The 26,559-nt window shown below is 47.1% G+C and overlaps 2 protein-coding genes across 4 annotated transcripts in view; one reads left to right on the top strand and one right to left on the bottom strand.

The window, feature by feature from the left end:
• The window catches only part of DOCK5 (dedicator of cytokinesis 5), a 195,996-nt gene extending 176,363 nt beyond the window's left edge, over positions 1 to 19,633 (top strand). For all 3 annotated transcript variants that reach the window (XM_053668169.1, XM_037163470.2, XM_037163469.2), the window contains 10 exons: positions 609 to 693; positions 1,137 to 1,223; positions 4,801 to 4,977; positions 6,543 to 6,626; positions 7,185 to 7,322; positions 8,796 to 8,962; positions 12,873 to 13,041; positions 13,705 to 13,843; positions 14,811 to 14,914; positions 15,509 to 19,633. In XM_053668169.1, coding sequence (XP_053524144.1) covers positions 609 to 693; positions 1,137 to 1,223; positions 4,801 to 4,977; positions 6,543 to 6,626; positions 7,185 to 7,322; positions 8,796 to 8,962; positions 12,873 to 13,041; positions 13,705 to 13,843; positions 14,811 to 14,914; positions 15,509 to 15,613 — 1,255 coding nt within the window. In that variant the 3' untranslated portion in view covers positions 15,614 to 19,633. The remainder of the gene's footprint in view (positions 1 to 608; positions 694 to 1,136; positions 1,224 to 4,800; positions 4,978 to 6,542; positions 6,627 to 7,184; positions 7,323 to 8,795; positions 8,963 to 12,872; positions 13,042 to 13,704; positions 13,844 to 14,810; positions 14,915 to 15,508) is intronic.
• A 2,996-nt stretch (positions 19,634 to 22,629) lies between these two features.
• On the bottom strand, positions 22,630 to 25,628 carry GNRH1 (gonadotropin releasing hormone 1). The gene is made up of 3 exons (XM_037163468.2): positions 25,476 to 25,628; positions 23,841 to 23,936; positions 22,630 to 22,671 (listed from the first exon to the last, which is right to left on the bottom strand). Exons 1-3 carry the CDS (start codon positions 25,626 to 25,628, stop codon positions 22,630 to 22,632), a joined length of 291 nt encoding a protein of 96 aa, XP_037019363.2.
• Positions 25,629 to 26,559: the final 931 nt, after the last annotated feature.

The raw sequence follows: 26,559 nt of genomic DNA, 5'->3' as shown, positions 1-26,559 counted from the left end.
CCTAGCTGTGCCTTCTGTTCTGAGGTTCACTGGTCAGGAGTGGCCCACTTCCCCTCGCCTAATGAGTTTTCCTGTGACGGCAGGTCTAATTCCCTCTGAGAAGCTAAAATGCTGCTAGGATTGATAGAACCATGATAAAACTACAGATGAGGTCACAGACGTGGACAGAGACCCCTTTAAATTGTGGGCTGTGAAACAGATTTGTAAATAATGAAAATGAAGGTGTAGGGGGAGCCCTGACTGGTGCGGTTCAGTGGGTTGGGACGCTGTCATCACAAAGTGCCTGGGTTGCAGGTTTGATCCCTGCTCAGGGCGCATACAGGAGTCAGCCAGTGGGCACATAACCAAGTGTAGAAACAAATCCATGTTTCTCGCTCTTCTCTCCCACTTTCCCCTGTCTCTCTCAAGTCAGTAAATAAAAACTTTTTAAAAAGATGTACAATAAAATCACTGTGTGCCAACTTCAGCCCTCCTCGTGGAGGCCGTCAGTTTGAGAGCGTAGAGGCTGACTGGGTTCCTGGGAGGCGTGTCCCAGGTTCAGGGCGGTCAGATCGAGGAGAGCCTTTGGTGAGAGAGACAAGATAACACTGTGGCGGTGCCTCTCCCAGCTACTACAGAGCCAACGAAGTGCAGCAGTTCCAGTATTCTCGGCCATTCCGGAAAGGAGAAAAGGACCCAGACAATGAGTTTGCTGTAAGTCCACCCCTTTGGGCCCCTAGAACAAGGTGAACTTGGCATCCAGTGGTAGCCTCCCACTGAACCAGCTTATCCAGTAGAAATGGGGCTGGGGATAGAGGCTCCACGCCCTCTTTACCAAGACAGCAGGCTGTCACCTGGGCGGGAAACCGTGGACCAGGCGTCCAGAACCTGGGCTCCACTCCTGGGCCTGCCACCACTATGACTGTGAGCAGGTCACACCTCCCTGGACCTCGGGTTTCCCATCTGGAGGGTGAGAGGGCCCAAGGCGAGGATCCTTTCAGCTGTCAACATCCAGGACTCTTAACGCTCTGAGAGAAAATCAGGCCCCGTTCTCTAAGGAGGCATTGGAGAACGGAATGGCACTTATGTGAACCAGGGAGTTTTGTTCTTTAAAAAGCCTGGTCACTGACCAGCGTTTCCTCTTCTCCTCCCGCCAGACCATGTGGATTGAAAGGACCACATACACGACTGCGTACACCTTCCCTGGGATCCTCAAGTGGTTTGAAGTCAAGCAGATTTCAACAGTGAGTCAATTGAAACTAGAACTCAGAAAAATCTTTCTGTCCCCAAATATAATAAGAGCCTTTGTTCAATCCTGCCTCTGGTTCTCACGCGCTCAGCCAGCCTCCTCTGGCCAGCTTCGTTTTCCAAAAGAGGAATAAAAGGCGTGCTTGTCCGACGGGACGCCTCTGTAAAACTGATTTACCGCCCCCTGAGGGCTGCTCGCAGTGAATGCTGCTTTTATGGCCAGAGGCACGCTGGCTCCTCGGGGCCCTGCAGTGCCCGGGCGCTTTTGCAGTGCCTCCCTTGTGTTTCCTGTCCATCCATTCTCCTCTCTCAGAACTTGTCCTCCTCTTTTAGCCCCAGCTTGTCACAGCAGGCATCCTGGACCCTTCCATCGTCAGCCCTCCCCAGAGCTGCCTGGTTTTCATGTTTACTCAGTCCGCTTTATTTGCAGCCCCCGTACCCTTGCACCCTATTTCCAGCCCCTCATTCATGCCTCCTTCAATGCCATTGAAAACCCCGTAACTGGCCTCCCTGCCTCAGCCTTCTGAGGTCCATTCTCCTCGGGGGCCTGAGAGTGTGACCTCCATCGGTGCCTGGAGAGCCAGGTCCAGACTCCTTAGCACCTTCACACAGGGTCTTCCCGGCCCAGCTCTCCCACCACTTCTCCCGTGGACTCTCCTGGAACTAAGGTGCTCCGTCCATGCTGTGTCAGCCATCCGAGAAATGGGCTCCTTTTCTCTGCCCAAACTGCCCTCTTGCCACTGCGCCCCCTCACTCACTCCCATGCGGAGTTAGTTTAGGTGCCACGTTCTCCAGGAAGTCATCTCTGAAACCCCCGAGGTGGCGTAGGTGCTCTGTCTCTGCACCCCTCCCCTCCTGCACTTCTTCCTAATGAGTTACCCACCATTTCCAACTGTCATGAGATCCCACCAAAACCATCAGTCCCTCCCAGCCAGGAATTGTGTCTTTACTACTTCTGTAACCAAGGTGCATACACAGTACTGGCATCTGGAACAATCTGGGTTGAAGCTGGACATGTCCTGCACCAGTAGTGTAAGGCCCTTTTCTTTGAGGATGAATATGGTTTCTGGACAGTCTTTCAGAATCAGGTCAGGAGGAGGAAGTGATTACCCACAATGATGGGTAAAATGAAGGAGACAGTTTTTCTTGAAACCTGGTTTTAAAGATATTTCCCACGAGGAGCTCTGTCTGAGTCTGTATTGCATCTTATTTTATTGTCACCCAGGATGCAGCCTGAAAATCTCATGCATCCTATTATTTCTGACTCCTGTCAACCACAGGATCCATGGGAAGGCGACCTCTGTATCACTTCCACAGCCATCCACACTTCCCCATGGCAGAAGGACCAAACCTCTCGCCAGGGACCACTCTTTTTGTTTGTTTGTTTGTTTGTTTGTTTGTTTTTAATGTATTTTATTGATTATGCCATTATAGTTCTATTTCCCCACTTCATTCCCCTCCACCCTGCACACCCCTCCCCCACCATCCCCCCCCTTTAGTTCATGGACATGTGTCTCAAGTTCTTTAGATTCTGTATTTCCCCTACTATTCTTGCCCTCCCCCCATCTATTTCCTACCTACTGTCTATGCTACTTATTTTCTGTACCTTCTCCCCCCTTCTCCTCCTCCCACTCCCCTGTTGCTAACCCTCCATGAGATCTTCATTTCTATGGTTCTGCTCCTGATCTAGCTGTCCTCTTAGTTTGCTTTTGTTTTAGGTGTGGTTCTTAATAACTGAGAGTTTGCTGTCCTTTCACTGTTCATCTTTTTTATCTTCTTTTTCTTAGGTAAGTCCCTTTAACGTTTCATATAATAAGCGCTTGGTGATGATGAATTCCTTGAATTTGATCTTATCTGAGAAGCACTTTTATCTGCCCTTCCATTCTAAATGAAAGCTTTGCTGGATAGATCAATCTTGAATGTAGGTCTTCGGATTTCATGACTTGGAATACTTCTTTCCAGCCCCTTCTTGCCTGTAAGGTCTCTTTTGACAAATCCACTGACAGTCTGATGGGAACTCCTTTGTCGATGACTGTCCCCTTATCTCTTGCTGCTTCTAGGATTCTCTCTTTCATTTGAATCTTGGCTAATGTAATTATGATGTGCCTTGGTATGTTTTTTCTTGGGTCCAACTTTTTTGGGACTCTCTGAGCTTCCTGGATTTCCTGGAAGTCTATTTCCTTTGCCAGATTGGGGAAATTCTCCTTTATTATTTGTTCAAATAAGTTTTCCACTCATGGTTGTTCCTCTTCCCCTTCTGGTACCCCTGTAATTCGGATGTTGGAGCGTTTAAAGATGTCCTGGAGATTCCTAAGCCTCTCCTCATTTTTTTGAATTTTTGTTTCTTCATTCTTTTCTGTTTGGTCATTTTTTTCCTCCTTCTGGTCCACTCCTTTGATTTGAGTCCCAGTTTCCTTTCCATTACTATTGGTTTCCAGTGCATTTCCCTTCATTTCAATTAGTTTAGCCTTCATATGTTCCTCTAATTTGTGACTGAAATCAACCAGTTCTGTGAGCATCCTGATCACCAGTGTTTTGAACTGTGCATCTGAAAGTTTTGCTATTTCTTCATTGCTTAGATTTATGGGCTCTGGGGCTCTGAGTTGTTCTTGAGCCATGTTTTGATCTGTTCATGCCTGTTACGTAGGTGGAGGTGTTCACCAGGGCGGGTTTGTGATGCTATATGTGGGGGTGGGTCAGAGAGAGACCACCCAGGTCGCTGGTTTGTGATGCTGTATGTGGGGGCGGGGTCAGAGAGGGACAATGGCGGTCCCCTCTTCCACTTTCCGCCACTGGGGGCTTGCACGGTCTGTCTCACAGCTCGCTCCTTCACGGTCCATCTGCACTCGAATGTGTGACCGTGGTCAGCCCTCAGTGAGTCCACCGCCTTGCGTCCTCAGTAGGTCCGCCCGCTTCTCCACACCTGGGATCCGCCCATGGCTGCTGGCGCACCTGGGTTGTGCGCCCGAGTGGGTCTGGCGGATCTTTCCTGCCCTACCTGGCTCCGTCCCTCTCACGGTTGGGCTGAAGGGTTCATTGTTGTCAGACTTCCGTATAGTTCAATTTTCCATGGTTTGGCTGCGTTTTGGTGCTAAAACTTTGCTGTTTTTAAACTTGGTTGTGTGAGAAGGTGCAGTGCTTCCACCTAGGCCTCCATCCTGGCAGAAGTCCCAGGGACCACTCTTGGTGGCACAGAAGTGTCTTGGATCAGATATCCTGTAACTCTGCTGTCATTGTTCTTAAATGTTTGTGAGGAAGCTTTGCCTAAAAATAATCATTATTACAGATCTAAATTTTTTTCTCAAAATTTCTGCAGGTGCTCTGCTCCCATAAACAATGGTGACTATAGTGCCAATGTTTAAACCACCCTTACACTTTTTTAAGGAAATCCTTAGAAGCTTATTTTGCAACTTATCGGCACCATTTCACATACGTGTAGTATCCTAAGAAACATTATCTTGACCAGCAAAAAGCTAACTCCTCCGTAGCTCAGTAGGCATTTTATCCTGCGAGGGGAATTCTGGGCTCCTTCCAGTCTTTGTGGCAGAGCTCACCCTGCACCCTCGGTCACAGGAGGAGATCAGCCCCCTGGAGAACGCCATTGAAACCATGGAACTCACCAATGAGAGGATCAGCAACTGTGTGCAGCAGCACGCCTGGGACCGGACCCTCTCCGTGCACCCTCTCTCCATGCTGCTCAACGGCATTGTGGACCCTGCTGTCATGGGGGGTTACTCCAACTACGAAAAGGTGGGTCAGGTCCCCAGACCCTACAGCACACACAGGTCTGGGTGTCCCAGCGCCGCTGTCTGTGGCATGTGCAGCTGGTAAATTAGCTTCTCACCATTTCTCTGGGAGATGTTCCCTCCCCCCTGCTTTCTGAGTGGGTCAGTGAAATGAACGAAAAGCTTGTCCCCTACCTCACAGCTCCTAGAGACCCCCAGCAACCCTTGTCTGGCTTGTAGGTGACTGTCTTGTCCCCGGGTCCCTTCACAGGGTGTTTTCCCTGTGTCTGCATGTCTACCTCCATAGTACCCCTTTCTAGAAAGTCCCATTGTGAGGTGTTGGGGGCTCAGGATTTCCACGTGTGATTTTGGGGTGGGGTTGGGGCTGGACAACATAGGTCCACCTGTAACATAAGGTGGAGTCCACGCATATTCTGTTCTCCACACAGAATGGGCTGATCACGTTTATAACTGCCATAGTCTCAGGAACTCTTGGCTTTTATATAATGGGGTAGCTTTCTTGTGGAGCAGAAGAATAAGGGGGTTACTCTGAAGTTGGTCTTTGAAAGCACTCTCACAAATGAGGGTTAAGGGACAGGGAGAAACTCCCATCTTGAACTCTTACTGGAAATACTACAGAATTCTGTTTTCTTTCCTAATGAGTTCTGCTTTTTAAATGATCTCCTATGTAACACCTATAATTATAGTTTGAGTTTTATTTCCCTGTTGTCCGGCCTTTGCCATGGGGGTTATAAATGTTTACTGATGGGCAATGTGTTCTTGACATATATGCAACCTGCCATTTAATATTTCCAAAACATTTTTACGTTCATGTCTTGTATCCTCAAGATAGTCTTTTAGATAGGTGGTTAGTAAGAAAAGACAGACATTAATCTTCATTTAACGTAGGAAGAAATTGCGATACAGCCTATATCATGTGGTAGACCAGCAAAATCATCAGCTACATCTCCAACCTGTTAATTTTTGCTCTTTTCTTTATAGCACCTATATACTTAATCTAATGAGTAACTTTTCAATGTTGCCATTTGGTCTTAGTTCTTTGAGAAAGTTATTTTGTTTTAAAGATGTTTGTTTGTTTTTAGAGTCGGGGAAGGGAAGGCAAAAGAGAGGGAGAAAAACATCAGTATGTGGTTGCCTCTCACACCCTCACTACTAAGGACCTGGCCTGCAACCCAGGCATGTGTCCTGACTGGGAATCACACCAGCAACCCTTTGGTTCACAGGCTGGCACTCAGTCCACTGAGCCACACCAGCCAGGGCTGGGAAAGTTATTTTAAGGAATGAAGTTCTGCTCCCCTGCTGATTATTGTTTGATTCGTGTGTATATGTGTGTGGTTGTTGAGAACATACTCTTGATAGGAACCGCATGATTCTGGAACGACCACAAAGTAGCACCCACCTTTTCGCATTGTCACTGGGGGCTGTGCTACCCTGCCGTCGCTCCTGGTTTATCAGGCAGAACAGAAGACGTTTCACCACCCCACCCCAGCCCCTCCCTTCCGCTAGAGCCAAATACACAGACAGGTGTGTGTTCTCATTAACATTCCCTGTGCTGTGCTCTGCTCTTAGGCTTTTTTTACAGAGAAGTACCTGCAGGAGCATCCTGAAGACCAGGAGAAGATCGAGCTGCTGAAGAGACTGATCGCATTACAGGTAGGCCTCCCGGGAACCGCCAGCTTCCCACTGAGGGCCGCAAGGGGCACGAGTCTGAGATTCTCTCGGGCTCACATCTACAAGCCCACTTTTAGGGTTACTTTCCTTTTAAAAGCATGGAATCACACGCTAGCAAAAGCAGGCACTAGACTGCATGGTATTGAGAGGGCCCTTTTAGAGGTGAGATTAAGTCCCCCAGGTGTTTTCCTGGCCCGTGTTTCAGCTGAGAGATGTTGGCCTCCGTTTTCTCCTTCCCACTACTTCAGTGAACTTAAATCCATCTAAGGCTTAAACCTGTCAGTTGCTGGTCCACAGAAGTGGCTCAGGGGGCTTTGCCTCGTCAGGCAGTGCTTCCCCAGTTTGTGGCTCGCTTGCATCCTCAGGTACAGTTCTCTGCTCCCCTGATCCACACCTTCAGCTCCCAAGCGCTGCTCGGACAAGTAGCTCTCTCCTCGGATGGGTCCTGTCCCGCCGCACCCCCATCTTTCCCCAACCTCCAAGCCTGGACTCACCCTCTACCGAAACCCTACTGTACTGTCCCCGCACCCTTCTTTCCAGATGCCTCTGCTGACGGAGGGGATCCGCATCCACGGGGAGAAACTGACGGAGCAGCTCAAGCCGCTGCACGACCGCTTGTCCTCTTGCTTCCGGGAGCTCAAGGAGAAAGTGGAGAGACTGTACGGGGTTATCACGCTGGTAGGCTTTGCCTAAGTAGCCTTGGAGCTTTTCATCTTGTGTTACCTTGTGTGATATTGGCCAGTTTTGCAGATGCCAAATGCATCGAAACAGCATAGGCCTGGCGTGAAAATCCAGGGGTGGGTAGGCAAAAGCGTGGCCGGCTGTGACAGCCTGCAACCCTCCTCGTGTGCAGAGGGGCCTTTCCACTTGAGCGGCCCTCATCACCCTTGGAAGCACACGGTGGCTGGGCCCCGCCCCTGGGTTTCTGATCTTGCAGGCCTGGGGGCTGCCCAAGGATTTCCATTCCTTAGCCCACTTGCAGGCGCGGCTGACGCCAGGGCCCTCACTGTGGGAATGACTCTGTGAGAAGTTGGGGTGCCCCTGAACCCAGACGCTGGTTGTTGCTATCCTATCTAGCCCATTCTTACGTTTTTTTTCTAATATTTTTATTTTGATGCTAAGTTTATACTCTTTACATCTTTGAAGGGGAGAAAGAATTATGGAGTACATTTTACAATGCACATAGCTGACTTCATACTTTATGACTATTCTAAACACATTTCTCACAGCTAAAATTTTCTGCCTGCCCCCCCACAAGGAGCTGGGTGGAGGGATACACGTGCGGACCTTTTCAGCAGTTGCCTGTGTGCTTGGCCACAGCATTATCCATCCGCTGCCCTCAGCGTGACTTCCCCCCACGCTTTTAACTGCCTTGTTCTTGAACCCCCAGTTTTCACATCTCTCCTAAACCAAAGCTCTGAATTTCTCACACACACTCTTCTCTCCTATTCCCAAACCTCCATCTGTACTGCTTTTCTCTCCAGAGATCTTTTTGATCATCTCTTTATGTCATCTGAGTGTTGAGTCATAAATTCATAAAAAATTACCTCCTAACCTGCCACCAGTTAAGAGCTTTCTTCTGGGAAAATTTGTCTTTGACACCAAGTTCCGAGACTGTGACTTGCACCTCACGAGTGGGGTTTTTGTTAGACCCGGGCCAACGCAAGCAGGTAAATGTACAGCGGTGGCAGATGGGTTCAGTGACCCTACAGGAGATGTTTCTCGTGACAATAGATCCATGTGCCCCTAGGTGAGACCCACCAGGTTGAGTGTCAGGTCCACAGTTTCAATTTAAAACTTTTCTGCTAGGCCAGCGCTCCATTTTTAAATGCCTGGAGAAAGCAAAGCTGGAACAGCAGGCAGAAAACCTTGCTGTTTTATTGGTGGGTGAAAGTAGTGGTTATTTCTCTCTCGGGAAGGCTGATAAATTTTTCTCTGGTCTCAGGAACAAGGCATTTTAACCCGAGTTGTGTGTGTAAAAGTGAGAATATAAGCATTTCACTGTTTAAAGGCCGAGGCAGGCCAGGCACTGACAAATCAGAATGGGGTGCCAGCCACCCACCTGGGCACCAGGGCAGATGGATGGGTATGCGTTCGCTCCTGTGGGCTGAACCCCAGGCCGGCTAACCACAAGGGCTCATGTGTCCCCAGCCGTCCACGCTGACCGAGAGGAAGCAGAGCCGCACAGGGTCCGTCGTGCTGCCCTACATCATGTCGTCCACCCTGCGGAGACTGTCCATCACCTCGGTGACGTCCTCCGTGGTCTCCTCCTCCTCTAACTCATCGGACACTGCTTCTTCCAGGCCCGGCTCGGATGGGTAGGCATTGGATCTTTGATTGGCAGGAGGGGGGGTGACCCCTTTCCGATACCTGCCTGTGGTACCAAGCAAGCGTTGGCCGATGCAGACACACTGCCCTCGTCAGGAAAGTGACTCAGAGTTCACGGGCGGTTCGCCTTTGGGCCATTCCCGTACTCAGTCTCCCTCTGGAGGAACATCACTGTTTACATAATGATAGCCACAGTTATGGGGGGAAAATCACCCTCATCCTATTACCTTCCTAGTCACATTCCATTTTTTTTTTCACAAAAACTTGTCACTGCCTGATTTGTCCATCATTTCAATTTTTAAAAATGATTTTTAAATTTACACTTATTTTATGAGTAGTTCATGTAATCCCTGATGTGAAATTCCAAAGGCACAAAAGGCTATATATCATGAAACATCTCCCATCAGTCCCTGAGCCCCCGCTGGCCGGCACCGCCCTCCAGAGCCAGGTGGGGGGGCACGCAGGGTCTCCGAGCCCCTCTGGGAGCGCGGCGCACCTGGTGCAGGAGCAGCACCGGAACACCATTTCCCCCCACGCTGTCTTATCATAGGAACAGCGGCACCTCATAGTCTGTTTATCCTGCTTTTTTTGATTACTAGATTTTTAAAATCATTCCCTTTCAAAACATAGAGAGCCTCCTCTCTTCTTTGAGCTGAAGGCATCTCATGGTAAGTGGAACCCACAAAACCAGCCACCAGGACCTGCAGGACATCTGGTTGCTGTGGCAATGAGGAACCTTAAAAGTAGGTTAGCTTGTAAATATACCAATGAGAAAACTCCCAAAGTGAAATTGCTCTGTTCAGCCAAGATAGTTGGAATTTTCAAAGTTACACCTAAACTGACTTCCCTAGAGATTCGACAAATTTACCCGCACACCAACACATACAGAACGTGCCTGGTCACCTGCACCTTGCCACCAAATTGTGTCATTGGGCTTTTTAAGTTTTGCCAATCTGATAAGTGCAAAATTTTGGGGGGATAGGGTTTTTTTTTCCTTGCATGAAGTTGAGCATTTTTTCCTCTGTTTCTGTGAAATCTGGTCAAATATACTGTGTACATTTTTTGTTGAATATTGGTCATGTTTGTGATATGAGATGACTATTTCCCCTAATTTCTCCTTTGTCCTTTTTTAAATTTTACTTTTCAATTACAGTTGACATTCGATATTATTTTCTATTAGTTTCAGGTGTACAGCATAGCGGCTAGAGCTCATTGTCTTTTGGCTCTGCTTCTAATATATAACTTCTGGATATTATATCATAATTGAAGGCCTTCTCCACTCTAAGGCTACAAAAAAACCCCTAATTTTAGGGTTTCACAATTAAACAATTAGATCTCGATTCTTCCGAATTCAGTACAAACTGTGCGGTGTGGAGCCAGCATTTTCTCTGTGTGGCTCCCTGCTCCCCTTACAACATTCAGTGAGCGACCGTCTTTTTTCACTGGACTCGAACAGTCAACCTCAGGAAAACAGCAAATTTCTGTACATTGTTTCATCTGCCTGTGGACTTTTCCCGCATTTCTTTGGTCTACCTGTGTGTTCATGCACTGGTGTTATACAGTGGTAATTACTATAGCTTTAAAAGATTGTTGATGACTAGTAATCCTTTTCAGGACTTACCTGGCTGGGTTTCCTCGTTGTTGCTTTTGGATTAGCGTGTGGAGGATCCTGTGGCTCTTGTTACTAGGATCACAGTAACTTTAGGGACTGGCTTCAGGAGGGTCGGCGCCCTTTGATGTGGAGCCTTCCTTGGCAAAACATGAAGCACTTTTCCACATGTTCACGTTTAAAATATTGTAAAGGAGTGCATTTGAAGGAGTGTTCTTTCTGTTTAGAGCTATTACTTCAAAATGACATTTTACTAATTATAAAGTTAATATTTATACATGTAGACATTTTTCAAAGTATTAGAAACTTTTGAGAGAATTAAGGCTTACAACTTCATCACTCAGAAATAACCACTGGTCCTGGCTGGTGTGGCCCAGTGACTAATTGCCAGCCGGCAGCTTGAAAGTTTGCTGCTTTGGTTTCTGTCAAGGTGCAGGCCTGGGGTGTGGACCCCGTCTGTGCTGGGGGCATTTGAGAGGCAGTTGATGGATGTTTCTCTCACATGTCTCTCGCTTTCTTTCTCCCTCCCCTCCCCTCTCTCTAAAAATAAATAAAAATAAAGTATTAAAAAAAAAAGAACACTTAACTTCAAATATGCAATACAAGAAAAGCACACATATATATTTTATATAAGTGGAGAAGCATTGCTGGTACCATTGTGTGGCCTGCTTAATTAAATATGCATGATGAATATTTAACTTCATCACATATTTTAGTGTTGACTACAAATCAAGCCAGTTGACTCACCATTTACTCATTTTTATAATTCTATATTATAATAATTATGGCAGGAACCTAACCTGTCCAAAGGACTCCCTACCTGGAAATCAAATGATTAGTATTCCAAAATTATTTATCCACTTTTTTCATTGACATAGATATCTCTATATAGTTATAGCAAAGATATAATTTGGCAACTTGCTTTTCCTCTTTGTCTTTTTATTATCAGTATATTCCATGATGCTATGTAATTTCATCATCAACTTTCAATATCATTTTTCATGGTTATACAACGTTGCATGGTACAAATATGCTGTAGTTAATCCTTCTCATACTCTAGAATATTTATACTGTCATTATTTCTAAACAGATAATCATAAAAGTTCATTGTAAATTTAATGCAAAACATTTAGCTTATATAAATATAAAATGCATTTTTGTTACTAAGTATTGTAGCAAACATGTATACCTGTGCAGACAGCTTTTTGATTATTTAGGGTGCACTCTTAGATTGCTTCTTGGCCTTTCAGTGAAGGTCAAATGTAGGATGCATTTCCAAAAGCATATGTTCATTACCTAGTCAAAGGATGAGATATTTTTTGCAGTTCTCAGTATAGCAAACAAATAGCAATATGTAATGCCATGTATAATATATGAGTGACTATATAATTTTCATCATATACACCAATATTATTTGTCCTCTTTTTAATCTTTTGAATTTCTAAATATTAAATAATACCCGATGTATTTGTTCATTTTTTTTCTGTGGTTTTTCCCCATGCCATAAAGAGATACTACCTCCTTGGCAGAAAGGATAGAAGTTCTGTTCTGTTCATTAACTCCTTTCTTAAATAAACTCTGCACCATTCAAAAACAGCCAAGCTTTGAAGCAGCTGTTGAAAGTCAGGGACACCCAAGAGGCTGGTACAGCAGGGCAGAAAACAGAGGGCAGTGGGTGAGATGCTTCCTCTCCGTGCCAGGACCCTACGCAAGTGACTTATTGCTCTTACCCAGATTTCTCCAGTGAGTAAGAAGTCATTGATGATATTTCCTCCATCTATTTAGGATGTTTCTTTAAAGCAGCTTATGCTGATTCACACTGATGACCCTGATTCTTCTGTCACCAGTGTTAGGCGTGTATAGTATTCATTAAAATTTCACGGTGGTACAGGTGCTCCATCTGCAAAGGGTCAGTTCTTTGTTGGCAGGAAGTAGAGTGCATCCATCCTGTTTGGCAAATGGAAGCCTACAGCCCAGAATGGAAATTACCGGTGTTTTGTGAAACACAGTACATCTTCTTAAGGAAGCCAGGAGGGATTACACAACAGGCCAACTGAATGCCTGCTTAGAGCATCAGCAAAGTAGGGGCTCTAAGCCTTAACTTTTAAAAAATTTAATCTCTGTTATTTCGAGAAAATCATCGAAGTTGTCATTATAAGAAAAAAATAACACAGGCACTGAGAGGAAAGTCACGGGTCAACATTGGGTCAAGGAGTCCTGACCTCTTTGGAGTTCATGTTGATAGTCAGGTGTTCAGCGTCTTGTGATTGGTCCATGTCCTTGGCTGACAGGTCGATTCTGGAGCCCCTTCTGGAACGCAGGGCCTCGGCAGGTGCCAGAGTTGAAGATCTGCCCCTCAAAGAGGACAGTGAGAACCGGATCAGCAAGTTCAAGAGAAAAGAACGGAGCCTGAGCAAGTCCCAGGTCATTGCAGAGAAAGCGCCAGAACCTGAGTTGATGGTAAAGAAAAGAAAAAAAGTGCACCAGAGTTTTTGCAGGGCACTCCCTGTAGCCAGGCCCACTACCACTCCCTTCAAGGCTCTGAGTCACCAGATCAGAGCCTCACCACAGGGTTCTCGCAGCACCAGCCGCTGGGGCGGGTGTCAGGTCTGACTGCACCGAGAAACGCATGCCCATCGAACCCAAGTCTCTGAATCAGTCATGGCGCTAGAGCGCATGCCCACAGCGTAAACACATGGTGGACGCTTGGAGTTGTGGCTGCCACTGCCATGTTCCTTCTATGAGTCAATCCAAACATTGTCCTTCCTCTTCTGTTAACTTAAAAAAAATAATGGTACTTGTTCTTCCATTAGCCACATCAAGTTTTAAGTGTGGCAAGACCAGCTTTCCCTGGGAATCAGGTTGACTCATTTCCAATCTAAATGGCATAGTCCATCTGCGGTCAAAATCAAGTCAACAGCCGGCCAGAAAACAATCTGTGGTTCGAGCATGGGCCTGTTAGTATCTTTGTGTGGGTGCCCACCACATGATGATGTGGTAAAGCTTCAAAATGGCTCCTGGAATTATGCCCTCAAGCTTCTCAGCAGACAAGGTTGTTCAAGCGTGGAGTCCAGCCGTCCTCACCTTGAACATATTTCCTTGTCTCCCCCATCCCCATACCAGAGTCCAGCCAGAAAAGCACAAAGGCCAAAGAGTCTCCAGCTGGTGGACAGTCGGCTGACACCGTTTCCTGGTTCTTCCACGCCTCCGTCAACACCTTTGAGCCCACCCCCACTGACTCCTAAAGCTACCAGGACCCTGAGTGAGTTTTCCTGTGTAGAAATTCCTTATATTCGTTTTACTGGGGAATGGAGTATATTCATGAACCTGGGCAATTTTTTGTCCAAACAGCCACAAGGTATATGAGATGAGTGTAGAGTTGTCTCAGCTCAGTGGGTATAATACAGTCAGACTAAGTCCTTGCCAAAGAAGAAGCCCTCAGGTTGCTGGGGCTCATTAAACTTTTCTTTATACTGCTCCAAAGGGTCTCGTTGTCCCTTTTCAATTTATGGAAGTATAACAAGGGAGATCCAGGCAAGAACCAAGAGGAAGCCAGCACCTTGGGAACTGCTGAGCAGACAGCCCTGTGCATTCTCTGGGGAGGGGTCCCAAATGAGGGTAAGAAATAGACCTGTCCCATGAACTGCTACCTCTGGCCAGGCTTGGGGAATCGGCAGGGCACGCTGCCTGAGAAGAATTCCAAAGAACAGGAAGAATTCCCTTGGAACAGAGGACTCCTGGAGGGGCAGTCGTGTGCCAAGGGGGAGGCAATAGTCAACCCAGAGTTAGGAGATAATCCGGCAAGGCTTCCTGGAGGAAGTAGGTGTCGCACCCTTTACATGGTAGAACAGAGAGCTCAGTTAAATTGAACCCGTACCTGTAGACTACCTGTTATGTGACATTTTTTAAGTACTTGGGAAGGGTCAGAGAACAAAGTGATACTAAAGTTAGAAAAGGTTTTCATCTTCAGCTTCATAGTAAAAAACAGTGGGGGGAAAAAAAGGAAGTTTTACTCAAGAACTTCCCATGAGGCCTTCTGGTGAATGAAGGGTGCTCCACGTGTCAGGAGGGGTCAGAGGTCGTGTTCATTCTGTCCACAGAAACCGTGGACCAGGAGCCTAGCAAATTTGATTGGCCAAGTTGGTTCCAGTGTTCCCCTGGCCACCAGAAGTTCCGTGACATTCTTTGATGATTTCTTTCCGTCTTCATCTCCTTTGTATCATTTCTAGGTTCCCCATCTTTGCAGACGGATGGGCTGATGATGGCCACTGTACCACCTCCCCCTCCTCCCAAAAACAAGCCCTACGAGAGCAGGGAGAGGAACTCCGAGGAGGTAGGGGAAGGACGTGGGCGCTGGGCCAGAGGCCATGTGGGGAGGGCAGCCTGGGGTTCTCCCAGCATTTAGTTGGCAGGTTTTCCCAGAGCATCTGTCATTGCGGTCAGTTTGGGTTCATTCCCGAAACCCTAGAAGACAGGGCAGCTTTCAGCAGAAAGGAACCATATGCAGGTAAGGCCTTTTCATCGGACGGAAGGCAGTAGAGCTTGTCCCTGTACCCCACCCCGGGTGCGGGCAAGGGAGTGAGTGGGTTTCGGTTCACATCTGAAGAGTTTCCCTCTGAGTGAGTGGCCGTCATTCTGGAATGGCCTCTGACCGGTTTCCTGTGTTCATATGGCAAATATTTATTGAGTGCCTGCTTTCTGTGTGCCAAGTAGCCAAGTGCTGGAGATATGTCAGTGCTGGCAAATGTCCGATCAACTCGAGCAAACAAGGGAGGATAAATCCATCTTATTTCCCTTTCTACCTGGCAAAGGCTGTGTGGGTCAGCTCAGATTTGTTAGGAGCTAAAGCAGAGTGTTGGGAATGTGGAGGAGGAAGCAGAATTGGGAAGGAAAGCAGACTCATTTCAGCTCTCGTTTGCTCCCTCAGGTCGCCCCGCCACTGCCTGTGCGGAGAGAAGCCAAAGTCCCACCCCCACCCCCTCCCAAAGCTCGGAAGTCTGGCCTCCTTCCTTCAGAGCCTGGATCCCAGTAAGGGTCTCACCCTGTGTCTGAACCTCAGCACGCCCTGGACTGCTGGCGCCTGGGACCTGATCCCAAGGGGCAGGTTCCTCCCCACCTCGGGCCCCTGTGGACCGCCTTGCCTGCCCTGGAAGGAGGTTCACCGGCTCCAGACTGGTTGATATTTCCTACCTGCTATGGGATCGAAGCCTGAGGCCACTCAGCATCTCTAATCCACAGGAGATTCCAGAACAGAACTGGCCTATGAGTCCTGTGCATTTCTCAAACAGCTCCCTTGCCAGTATTCGGCGACACAGAGCCACATGGTGGCCTGAGAAGGCCTGGGGTTCGTCTGCGGTGGCGGTCACCGGGCAGCCACAGTGGCCCACTCCTCACAGGGATTTCTTGCTTTCCTTCTGAAAAGTTGTACTTGAGGTTTACTTTTCTCACATGGACCTATGTGATCTCATCTAACATTGGGAAAGACCAATATCAAGTCCTTTGGTAACTGAAATAATCATTACTTTCTAATGTCTACTATGTCCTTTTTGGAGAAAAAGAACATCTTTTTAATGAAGACTGGCTGCTTTCCAGTATGAATGGCGTTCATGATTGACAAACAACATGGACTCCCGAGAGCTCCCAGCTCCTGTTTTCCCGCCACCAGCACCCGCTTGTGTGAGGGGGATGCTGGCTGTGCCCCTCCTGGGGTCCCTCACACTCCTAACCAGTGACTCTCCCTGCACAGCTCTCATTTCTTCCTACTGTGGACTCCTTGGGAATTCTTTCTTTTGTGCATACAGCGTCTTGTCCTGTTGCCTCTTCTGAATTCGAATCACAGGATAGAAAGGACTTAGCAGCTCACGTTCAGCAGTTCCCGGTTTCCCTTCAGCCCCCACAAGGAGGGCTCAGCAGCCCCTAGCTGTGCCTGATGTCCCCTGGAGAATACAGTGCAATACTGCCTTTTGATGATTTATTCCCCTTGTGCATTTAATTGTGCATTTAATTTGATTACATGTTTATGGTGTAAATGTTATGGTGATCACTGATGTGATTTAGATGATCAGATATTACCTGCACACACATCAACAGCCACACCAGGTTAGACGGTTTGAGTTAGAAGGGCCTTAAAAGTCATCTAAACAACCCCCTTATTTTGTAGATAAGGACCTGGAGGTTGAAAACAAATAATCCTACTACAGATTCTCATAATACCCCAGCTTGCTACCTGAGTCCACCTCCAGATAACACTCAGACCTAGAAGACAATGCTGACAAACTGACTCCTACCCTTAGTTTGATCAACCATGGGAATGGTCCAGGTATTTCTATACTACTTAGGTGTTTGTAACCAAGTAGACAGCCTGTGGACTATGGATCCCCCCAGTGGACACGTGGAGGGCTCTGCAGGGTCTCTTCCCCGGGTGGCCCAGTCCCGTTTCCGTGGAGACAGAGCAGAGAGGGAGATTTCCCCTCTGCGCACTGCAGTTTGTGTGCCTGCGTCTGTGTGGTGTGCTTCACTGACCGCCCCTGTTTTAGGAGAGACAGCTCAGCTCATCACAAGATCAGGGAAGGGAACCTGCCGCCAGGCCCTGCATTTCTCAGGAAACGTGTGCAGGAGGGGCTGGCCTCCCCTCCCCGGGGGAGCCTGCAGTGTGCGTTGACCGGAGGACCCCGGGAAGTAAAACCTCTTGGTTTCAAATCCTCAGACTCCCTCAAATCAAGTGAAATATTCCGAGCTTTCACTTCCTCCTTTCTCAAAACAGGTGATGCTCGCCACATGGATTGTGTGGTTCTGATGAGATCAAGTATGTGAATTTGTAGGTGCTCACCAAGCCGTCCTTCCCCCTCTTTGCTCAGCCAAAGTTCTGGACCTCTGGGAGCATTACTGATATTCTATTGATATATATTTTTTCTTTTGGAAGATAATTTGGGATGTGAGCGCTGATGAGTTCTTTTGGAGTTTTTACCTAATTGTTTATGACTGGAGACAGAGCATCAATAAGAGCAGAAGAGGATTTTGAGTGGAAAGAACTCAAGAGAATGAAGGAAGACAGTGAAGAGAAGGACCAGAAAGGCCAGGTTGGGCTCTAGCAGAGCCAGAGCCACTTGTGAGAAATTGCCCTGCAGACTGGCTGGAGGGGGTCCGTATGTGTCACCCCCTCTCCAGGCTGCCATTAAACAGATGTGAACCGGGTCACCAGAAGCCCTGAGCATGGTCCCTCGGGGTGGTGGGTGCAAGTCCTGCAGTCTGGTCCTTGATTAGGGGCTTGGGAACCCGATAAACACGCCAGATGCCTTCCCACCCCCACTTTTTTTAAATCATTGCCTGAGGATGTTTTTGTTGTTTTTAGAGACAGAGGATGTGGGGGGGGGAGGCAACATTGATTGGTTGCCTCCTGTAGACACCCCAGCCAGGGATTGAACCTGCAACCTAGGTACGTGCCTGACCAGGAATTGAACCCTCAACCTTTCAGTGTATGGGACAACATTCCAACCAACTGAGCCACATCGGCCAGGGCTCTTTTTTAAACGTAACAATTCTCCATAAGACTCCCTCTCCATGTTTCTGGAAATACGAAGTCTCTGCTGCCTGAACGGAAAGGGTTCCAGGTGGTTTTGTGAACAACAGATGACGGGACATTGGAAGGCTCGTCTCCTCGGGAAGACATAGGGTAGAAAAGAGTCATAGTTGACAAAGGTCATGAATAATGTGTGTCCTGAAGTCACAGAGGAAGACAGCAAAGAAATGCCTCGATTCTATTAAATTAGGAGAAATGAGCAGGGATAAAAAGAGAAATATGAAATTTCTGTTCTCTGGGAAGAACTCTGGAGTATTGAAAGACATCGAAATTAGCCCCGATCGTCAGCCTTTGTGAATGCTGGTTTATGTATGGGATATCTTTGTAATCTCATCTTTCTCTGTCCTGGTGACTTTCTTGCTTTGAGATTTTTTTCCCAAGAATTATTTCATTCAACATACAATTAGGCTTAGTAGGTGCCGGACACTGTACTAGACCCTGAGGTTGTGGCGGTTCAATGTCTTCGGGGCCCGTATACAAAGCCTGCGGTGTGTCGTGGATGGGAAGTGCGTGGTGTTGAAGCAAAGCGAAGTGCTAAACAGGCTACTGGGCCACGGGTGGCCTCCCCTCCACCCTCGACTCCCGAATTGTCATTTTCTCCCATCAGGGAGACCCTTAAGAACTGCTGCCGTCACACTGTAAACCCCTGGGACAAAACGAGCTAAAGCAGGATTTCAGACCACAGTTCACCTCCGTTAACTCTTTCCAAGCTGCCAGAGCGCTTCCCTTGCAGCTACCCCAGGTCACAGGGTCTTATTTTAAAATCGAGACCTATCTCTCAGACACATCGTAGCACAAGGATGGGTGAAATATCACAGCAGCACGCGCCCCTGCCACCGCCTCTCAGATCCAGACACAATCGACCTCATATGTGTCCCTTCTTTCCTTGTCACTCTGCGGGTGCAATGAACGGGAGAAAACCCCGCCATTTACAGAAAACAATAGTGTACTTTCTGGTGAGTCACCATGTATTAGTCCTTGGGGCTCAGTTTCCTCATGTAAAAAAGTACATATCTATGTATGTTACATGATTTTTATAGAACCCTTGCAGCCCCAGCTTTCTTCTCAATGAGTGAAAGAGAAGCCAGGAGGAAATGAAGTTTCTGTGGCTTTTCCTGTCTGTGCGCCAGCAAAGAGGGGACTTCAGGATTGGGTTGGGGGGGGTAAGTTGCTCTTCGGGTCGGTTCCGAGTGGAACCATCAGTTATCTCCAGAAGGAAAATTCTTTCATTTCAGGCTGATTCTTAGTAACCCAGCCAGAGCTGCCCTCCCCTATATCTGTCCAAACTCATCTATCAGTCCTGTTTGGAGTTGTCCATTCATACTTTGTCCAAAGCTCTCTTGCCGTGGTTTTGTAAACTACTTGGGTTTCAAACGTGGACAGTGAGGAAGATGAGCATTGAAGTAGAAACGTTTTGTTCCGATTTGCTATTATTTATTTTTTAAATTAAAAGTGGAAATGTATTTTACAGTTCATTGTGTGTTTAATTTATTATTATCCATATATTAGTGAAATGAAATCATCCCTGAACTTTTTCTTTTTAATCAACGCCTCCTTTTGACACGCCACACCCAGGGCAGAGTCCCTTCTAGCCTTCTTTCATTATGGGTCCTGTGAATTTAAACTCATACCGTGGGGTCAGACAGTCGTCTTTACCTAGAAGCAGTAAAAACTTCAAATTATCTGGTTCTTTCTTGGCTCCTACCTCCCCGTCTGTTCATTTGGCATCCAAGCTGTGCAGTTTTTTGATAACCGTTCATTTAATGCAATAGGTTCTATTTCTTTACTCATTCACCACAGATAACTGAGCAGAGGTGAAAGGAAATAAAGAGGTTAAAGGGAATATCTAGTAACTTACATAGAAAGGATGGGAACCAATCTCCCACTCGGGTGAGCAGCAGTGTCCCCTGGGAAAAGGTGCCACACCCCAGACCAGTGACGTCCGAATTTCTGAGGGCAGGGGTGGGACCCGAGCATCTCCCCGTGTTAGCCCAATGTTAGGAAAGGTTAAGAACCACTGCCTGGAAGGAAATAACAGCTTTAGAAAATTGGCGTTCAAGGCCTGTTTCTTAGGCTCCCCGCTGGTGGCGGTCCGGCGGGAGAGGGCGCACAGCCAGCTTCCTTTGGGAAAACTCCCCTGCCGGCAGTGCTCGCTCGCCTCACGCATCAGAGGTTTATAAGTGTTCAGCTTCCAAACATTGCAGTCTGTTGTTTCTTAGAGCAAACAGTGCTGCCCTGTATGTGCATACGATTCACCAGACACCTGTTAAAAATGCAGGTTTTGCATCAGTAAGCGTGGGGAATGGCTTGGGATCTGGGTCTGCACCGAGGAGCGCCCCCATCAGAGCGCCTTGGCCCTCAGGATCTGTAAGCGCTCCCACCGTGCCGTGGTCCTTGGCTTCTTCCCAGTTATCCCTGGAATACTGCGACTTCTGAAACTTCGGTTAAAATAATCTATGTTTAATCCCTTTTCATTTCTTTATCATTTAAAGCCATATATACTTGAGAACTCATCTAATTAAATCTACCATTTTTACGTTTCCATTCCTTTTATTTTTGAAAGGGTACAGCCTTTTTCTAAAGATACAGTGATGAGTTAGAGTTCACATTCAGGAAAATGCTTCCAGCTTTAATAAAGAAGTCGTGTTTCCTGTCCTTACCTTTAAGTCACTTGGGCACTGGAGATCAAGGATCCCATATGTGCTTGTCAGCTGCAAACCCACGGGCGCCACCCCAGGCCTCTGACGTCAGCATGGGACCTCCCCAAAGAGCATCTTTGTGGCCCCTTCAGGGAGGCCTACCTCTGGCTGCAAAGAAAACGCCCCAAAGACAAGCTTTGGCAAAGGAAACCTGAGACCCCAAACAGTGTACGAAATAAGTGGTTTCCTTCTCTTTACAATATGTAAACTAATAAAAAGGTTATAAATGACATCATTGTGTAAAAAAAAAGTTACTGACTGATTAACAGCAAGGAGCCTCCCATCCTGCCTGATATGTATTGATTAATACAATGATGCAGTTTTGCCTTTTGTTCCATAGATGGTAGACCTCACAACTGCTGAATTTTACTAAAGTGTGAGTGATGTTCTGTGATTGAGTTTGACATTCCACAAATGGTGATATTTGGGAAACCTAGCATCGAACAGTAATAAACATTTGTATTAAAAAAGGAGGGTCCTCCCCCACACACGTACACAGAATGTACCTGTCTTGCCCTTCTAGAGTTATAGGGCCACGGAGGGGAGGAGGAAGGTTTCATCTCTTTGACTGAAAGGCAGAAAGGGGCCTAGGTCTTTTTCACGTGAATACAGGCACAGTTTGCGGCCGGGACACCAAGCAAGTTATCCGAAATTTGAGTTGTTCCAATGGTCCCAGAGTCACTTGGAAGTTAAAGGGGTACACAAAAACGTTAATGTTACAGTGTCTGGGACCACTGAGAGAAACAGTCACCAGTGGCCCTAGGTGGACACAGGAGCCTCAGTGTCCTGTCTCAGCACCAGTTAGCAAGCTAACAGCTTCCAGGGCCAGCGCACTGTCTGCTCACCAAGCTGCAATGCAGAGTCCCTGACCACGGAACCTGACGCGGTTCCGTGGGTCTTGGAAAGGAGCGGTCAGAGCCCCGGGTTCTGCAATGCAAAGGGAAGACACTGGCACCGACTTCCTCAGTCATTATGAGGGGTAATGGAAATGGGTGTGTATCTAGCACCAAGTCTGTCACCCTTCTTTGTGGAGAGTGAACAGTGGCAATGCTATTTGACCAAGGGACATGGGAACGTCCATCTTCAACTGACTCTATACTCCATTGTGTTGTCAAGAGAAATAGCAGATTGGGCAGGTGAATACCATTAGTTTTAGGTCTCGGTCCCCCAACTCAGAGTGCACCACTTGCTCTGGTGAACTTGGAGAGACCATGTGAGCCAGAAGCAATGGACTAGGAGCCCCAGGAAGCCTTTCGCCTGGGCTTCTCTCAGGTTCCAGTTGACTTTCAAAGGGATTAGAGGCAGTCTGGGGAGGAAGCCTTGGCCATGGCCCCACCTACCTTCTTGTAGGGTACACTAAAAAATGAAGCCACAATCCCATAGCTCCCTGTAGCAGAACCAGCTTTTTTTGGCCCAGACTGATCAATATGGGACAGTTGTCCTTGTGGTGCGGGGGTGGGGGAGAGGGGTGGTGGAGGGGAGCCGTGGCATTCTCGGTCCACAGCTGTGTTGACTCTGTTCTCTCCCCACACAGCTGCCCCTGTAGACACAGTGAAAGGATGCCCCCTGGGGGCTGGGAGTGTCCCTCCCCGACCAGAGAGGTCTGAGGTAGAGACTTAGCTAACACTGAGGCCACTCTGTTCACACTACTTTATTATGAGATATGTGCAGCTTGGCATAAGAATGTCTGAAATGCACACAATTCATAGGTCACAAATTTCAAAGTCAGAATTATACTTCAGCACTGTTGATTCTTCTGGACCCATGAATTTAAATCTTCTTTGGCTCGGTTTCCTCTTCAATCAGACTTTCCTGAAAAATATGTGAGTAACAAATATATCAAGGTCGATTTTACTGGCTGAATTTCATTATGTTTGTAATACATCACTTCTAAAATATCCATATAGAAAGAAAAGATTCATTTGTGTTCTAGAAAGTGCTAAAAAGATACACAATTATGTCTTTTAAAGTTGCTTATAATAAAATCTGCATCAGTAGTTTAAGGGCAGATGTGGAAAAACGGCGAAAGAGAGGTCCGATCTATCAGTGTGCCGTTAACCTGGGCTTTGCTTCAGTTCCTTCTGTCTAACGTCATGTTTGGGAAACTTCAGCGCTTGCTCTCTTTTATCATGCGGTGAGCAGGATGAGAAGAAAGCAACTGAAGATGGCCATCTGCTTGTCTCTCTTTCCCGTGGGTGTGGAAGTCCCAGTCAACGGAGTGAATGGAGACTGCAGCTCAGCTTCACCTGGAGTGCAGTCAGGTGTCCCCTGGGCATTACATAACTAACTGTCATGCCTTCTGACTGCCACCAGTGCGTGGACCAGGGTGCTCAGAGAACACCAGCGCTGACTTCAAGACTCACTTTCTATATTCAGTTCTCTTTATATTCATTTGAAAATCGAAAGCCTACAGCGAGTTACTCTGTGTCTATTCTTGGTGAGAATTTGGAGATCGAGATAGTCCAGTTAGAAAACTGGAAATCACATATGTGGCTCGGAATGCTAAATCCCTAGTTTGGAACTTTTTATTCCAAGGGCACTAGAGCGCCATTTTTGATTCCTGCATTTGTTGGGGAAAACAGTCATACCAAGAACAAGGGGAGACCCACTGGCCAGGCACGGATGGTTCCCTAGAGGCGCGCAGGCTGGGTGTAAATGTGAAGAATGTATGCCATACTTGAAGAACTGACGTGGAGGGGAGGAGAAACCCATGTTGCCCATCATCCCCAAAGCTAGGGCCAACATCAGCAGATAAAGGTCACTGGGTGATTTCAATTCCATTTATGAAAGGAAGAAAAGAGGTTCCGGCCATTGTTCTGTGCTGTACAACCACTCAAAGGGGGGGCGCTATGAGACAATGAGGGCCCGACCCAGGAGCATCTCGGGCGGGCGATCAGGAAAGGTGGCTGCCCTCACAGGCCAAGGTGGTGCCCGAGGGCCCCGGTCCTAAGCGCCACGCTCCCGTTACCACTGTGACTCACCAGCGCCCCTTTCAGCTCCCGGAGGGCAGAGCGGGGCTGGTGGACGGTGCACGCCAACCGCTGAGGTTCTGCTTGCTGATCGACCTCTTTGGCTATCTGAAGGAAAAAGGTGTTATTCTCGGAGATGGAGGTAAATGAAATTGTTTTCCACTTCCACTAAAAATTGTCTGTGGAGAATGTGGTCAAGGTGGTTGAGGACTGAGACTGTTGCGGGATCGGGGTGGGGCCTTTAAGAATGACCCAGCCCCAGGGGCCATTGTCACTGGCTGTGGTCGAGTCCTGGGGGTGGTGGCTGTGCTGAGGCAGAGAGCATTTTCTCTGTGAAGAGGATGAGGATGAAGTTCAAACTCCATGAGTAGACTGTATACAAAAACTACAATAGCTTATAGTTGTGAATAGGGCTGATTTTCATTTTCTAGTGTTTACTAAGTGTTTCATAGTTAAATGAGAGCTGCTTCCCAGCCCTGGCCAGAAGGAGCTCAGTTGGTTGGAAGCCGCCCATATGACAAGACTGTGGGTTCCATCCCCAGTCGGGGCGCAGACAAGAATCAACCAATGAATGCGTAAATAAGTGGAGCAGCAAATCGCTGTCTCTCAAAACAAAAAGTCAATAAATACTTCTTTTTAAAGGAGAGAGACAGAGATCTTCCCATACAATCTGTGTAAAGGAGACATTAAATTCTGAGGCTTATTTCCCACTAAATTACTTTTATTATTTTTCCCACAAAAAGATTTTTTCCCAATGAAAACTAAATGGTTTTAAGCTTCCTACCCTAAGTTTAATATTTCTAGGCCAATATTAAGTGTCCCAGTCCCAAATCACTAATTGTTTAGGGACTAATTTGTGTCCCATTAATTTAAAAAAACAGTAACAAGAACTGTTTTTTATTAATACACTGGCATTTTTTGGATTAACCTGCTGACATATATGGTCTCTCTCATAGAATCCTGATATGACTCCAAGAAGTCACATTTTATGGATTAAAAACTAAAACAAACAAAACCCACGCAGCCTACGCTAGTGCTGGCACTGGTGCTGATCTAACGTACATGGAACTGAATCCAGCCTGTTGTCCAGTGTACATTTTGTCTCCCTGAGCTTGCTAACTCCTCTGCTCTAGCGACCTGTGGCTTCTTTGCTTAAATACCCATATTAGTTAAAAGGCAATTACAGAGCATACATCCTTGATAACATATTTATATGTTATAAAAATGTGCTGCTGACCTAAATTGTAGGTAGTTTTAAAAGATGAAATAAGAAAGAAAAAACATGGTCAGAAGGCCTAAGATCTTCCTTCCAAATCTCAGTCATCCCGCCCTGGAGGCCTTGCTCCTTTTGCGGGTTGTCATTCCTTTGGCAGTTCCGTGAGCTCCGAGGGTGACACACTACCCACTGTGGCTGTGTCCTCTGGGGACTGCTCCTTTGCTTTGCCCCACTAGTCCTCATCTGAGTGGAAAGCAGGCGTGGGACTTGACCGTGTGAGTGTCTGACCTCCCCTCGGATACCTAGGATGGAGTTTCGAGTGGCAATCTCAGGGAGCACAGAGAAGGTTAGCATCGTTACTAACTATGTTTGTCATTGAACCAAATAAGCCACACCTTCCTGAAGGTGTGGTGAAAGGGAGAGAGACTTACCTCTCGGAAAGAGTCCATCAGATTTTCTGCATTTCTTTTTCCTCCAGGGCGCAACCCGTAGGACCAGTGCTGGCTGGAGCTGCCCACCACACACAGTGTCAACAGGATAAGTCCGGCCAAGAGTTTGGGACTCGGCTCCATTCTAAAGAACATCATTACAACAATCGAAACAGGCACAGACGGGGTTGAGCAAAAGGTAGAGACCCTCTTTGGTGAAAAGCCTAACAACTGTGTCATAAACTTGACGGAAGATGGAGGTAGGAGTCATCTACAGGTTCCAAATGGACGCGAAAATACACGTGCCCACTTGCTTGCCTTGAGTTGCTAGCCAATGGGGACAAAATCATTTTTTTAAACTAAACTAGTCTATTTCTATTTTCATTATTTATTTTGTTACCTAGACCCTGTGATTCCTCCTTTATGAAGTTCATCTTTTTGTCTTTTCTCCTCTGTCCTTGGTTGTCAACTGTATCGTCCTGAGATGAAGGGAATTGTGCTATCTGCTCTGACAAGTAGCTGCTAGCAAAAATTTGTGGCAGAAAAAGAGGGGGGTTTTGGACATTATATAGCTACAGGGGGTACTGATGGCATTTTGCTGAGTGTCTGCCCTCTGGTCTTCCATGCATTCGTGTGGTCTGTACCATCTGGGACAGTGAGAGAGGACTCAACACTTTTCAAGGCACTGAGTCCCAGGCCAGATGCCTCCCTGGCCAGGGCAGCCTCAGATTACCTGATGACATGCGGAGCTTTCACAAGGAGTCTCCAGATTAATTTTCCTTTGATGGGAAGAAGCTAAAGACAAAATCAAATATTGGTCCATGAGCTGTCACCATTCCCCGAAGGCTAGCTCTCTGTGGCCAGGGCTGACAATGACCATGAAGGTCAATGTTTCTATAGGCACCACCACACCTGGTGTTAGTCTAGACGATGTAAAAGCCCTTATAGACAGACAGCAGCATGCAGTCTAAAAAAACAACCACCCTAGAAATACAAAGCATTTTACCTGTTTGAGAGCAAAGTGCCCAGAGAATGCCACACGCTTCCCTTGCAGTGCGTTGAATATTGTACCTTTTTGTCTTCCTAG

The sequence above is a fragment of the Artibeus jamaicensis genome, unplaced genomic scaffold (genome assembly GCF_021234435.1).
Source record: "Artibeus jamaicensis isolate MK-2021 breed Jamaican fruit bat unplaced genomic scaffold, CSHL_Jam_final contig_477, whole genome shotgun sequence".
Taxonomy (NCBI): domain Eukaryota; kingdom Metazoa; phylum Chordata; class Mammalia; order Chiroptera; family Phyllostomidae; genus Artibeus; species Artibeus jamaicensis.
The sequence above is the reverse complement of the archived record's forward strand: the minus strand, read 5'-3'. Positions and strand labels throughout refer to the sequence as shown.

Coding starts and splice junctions, on each gene's coding strand:
- GNRH1 (XM_037163468.2), bottom strand. CDS start 25,628: ATGTTCTTTAGAATGGAGCCGAGTCCCAAACTCTTGGCCGGACTTATC. Junction 23,937..25,475: donor TGATGGACTCTTTCCGAGAG/GTAAGTCTCTCT, acceptor TTTTTCCTTCAG/ATAGCCAAAGAGGTCGATCA. Junction 22,672..23,840: donor GGGAGCTGAAAGGGGCGCTG/GTGAGTCACAGT, acceptor CATATTTTTCAG/GAAAGTCTGATTGAAGAGGA.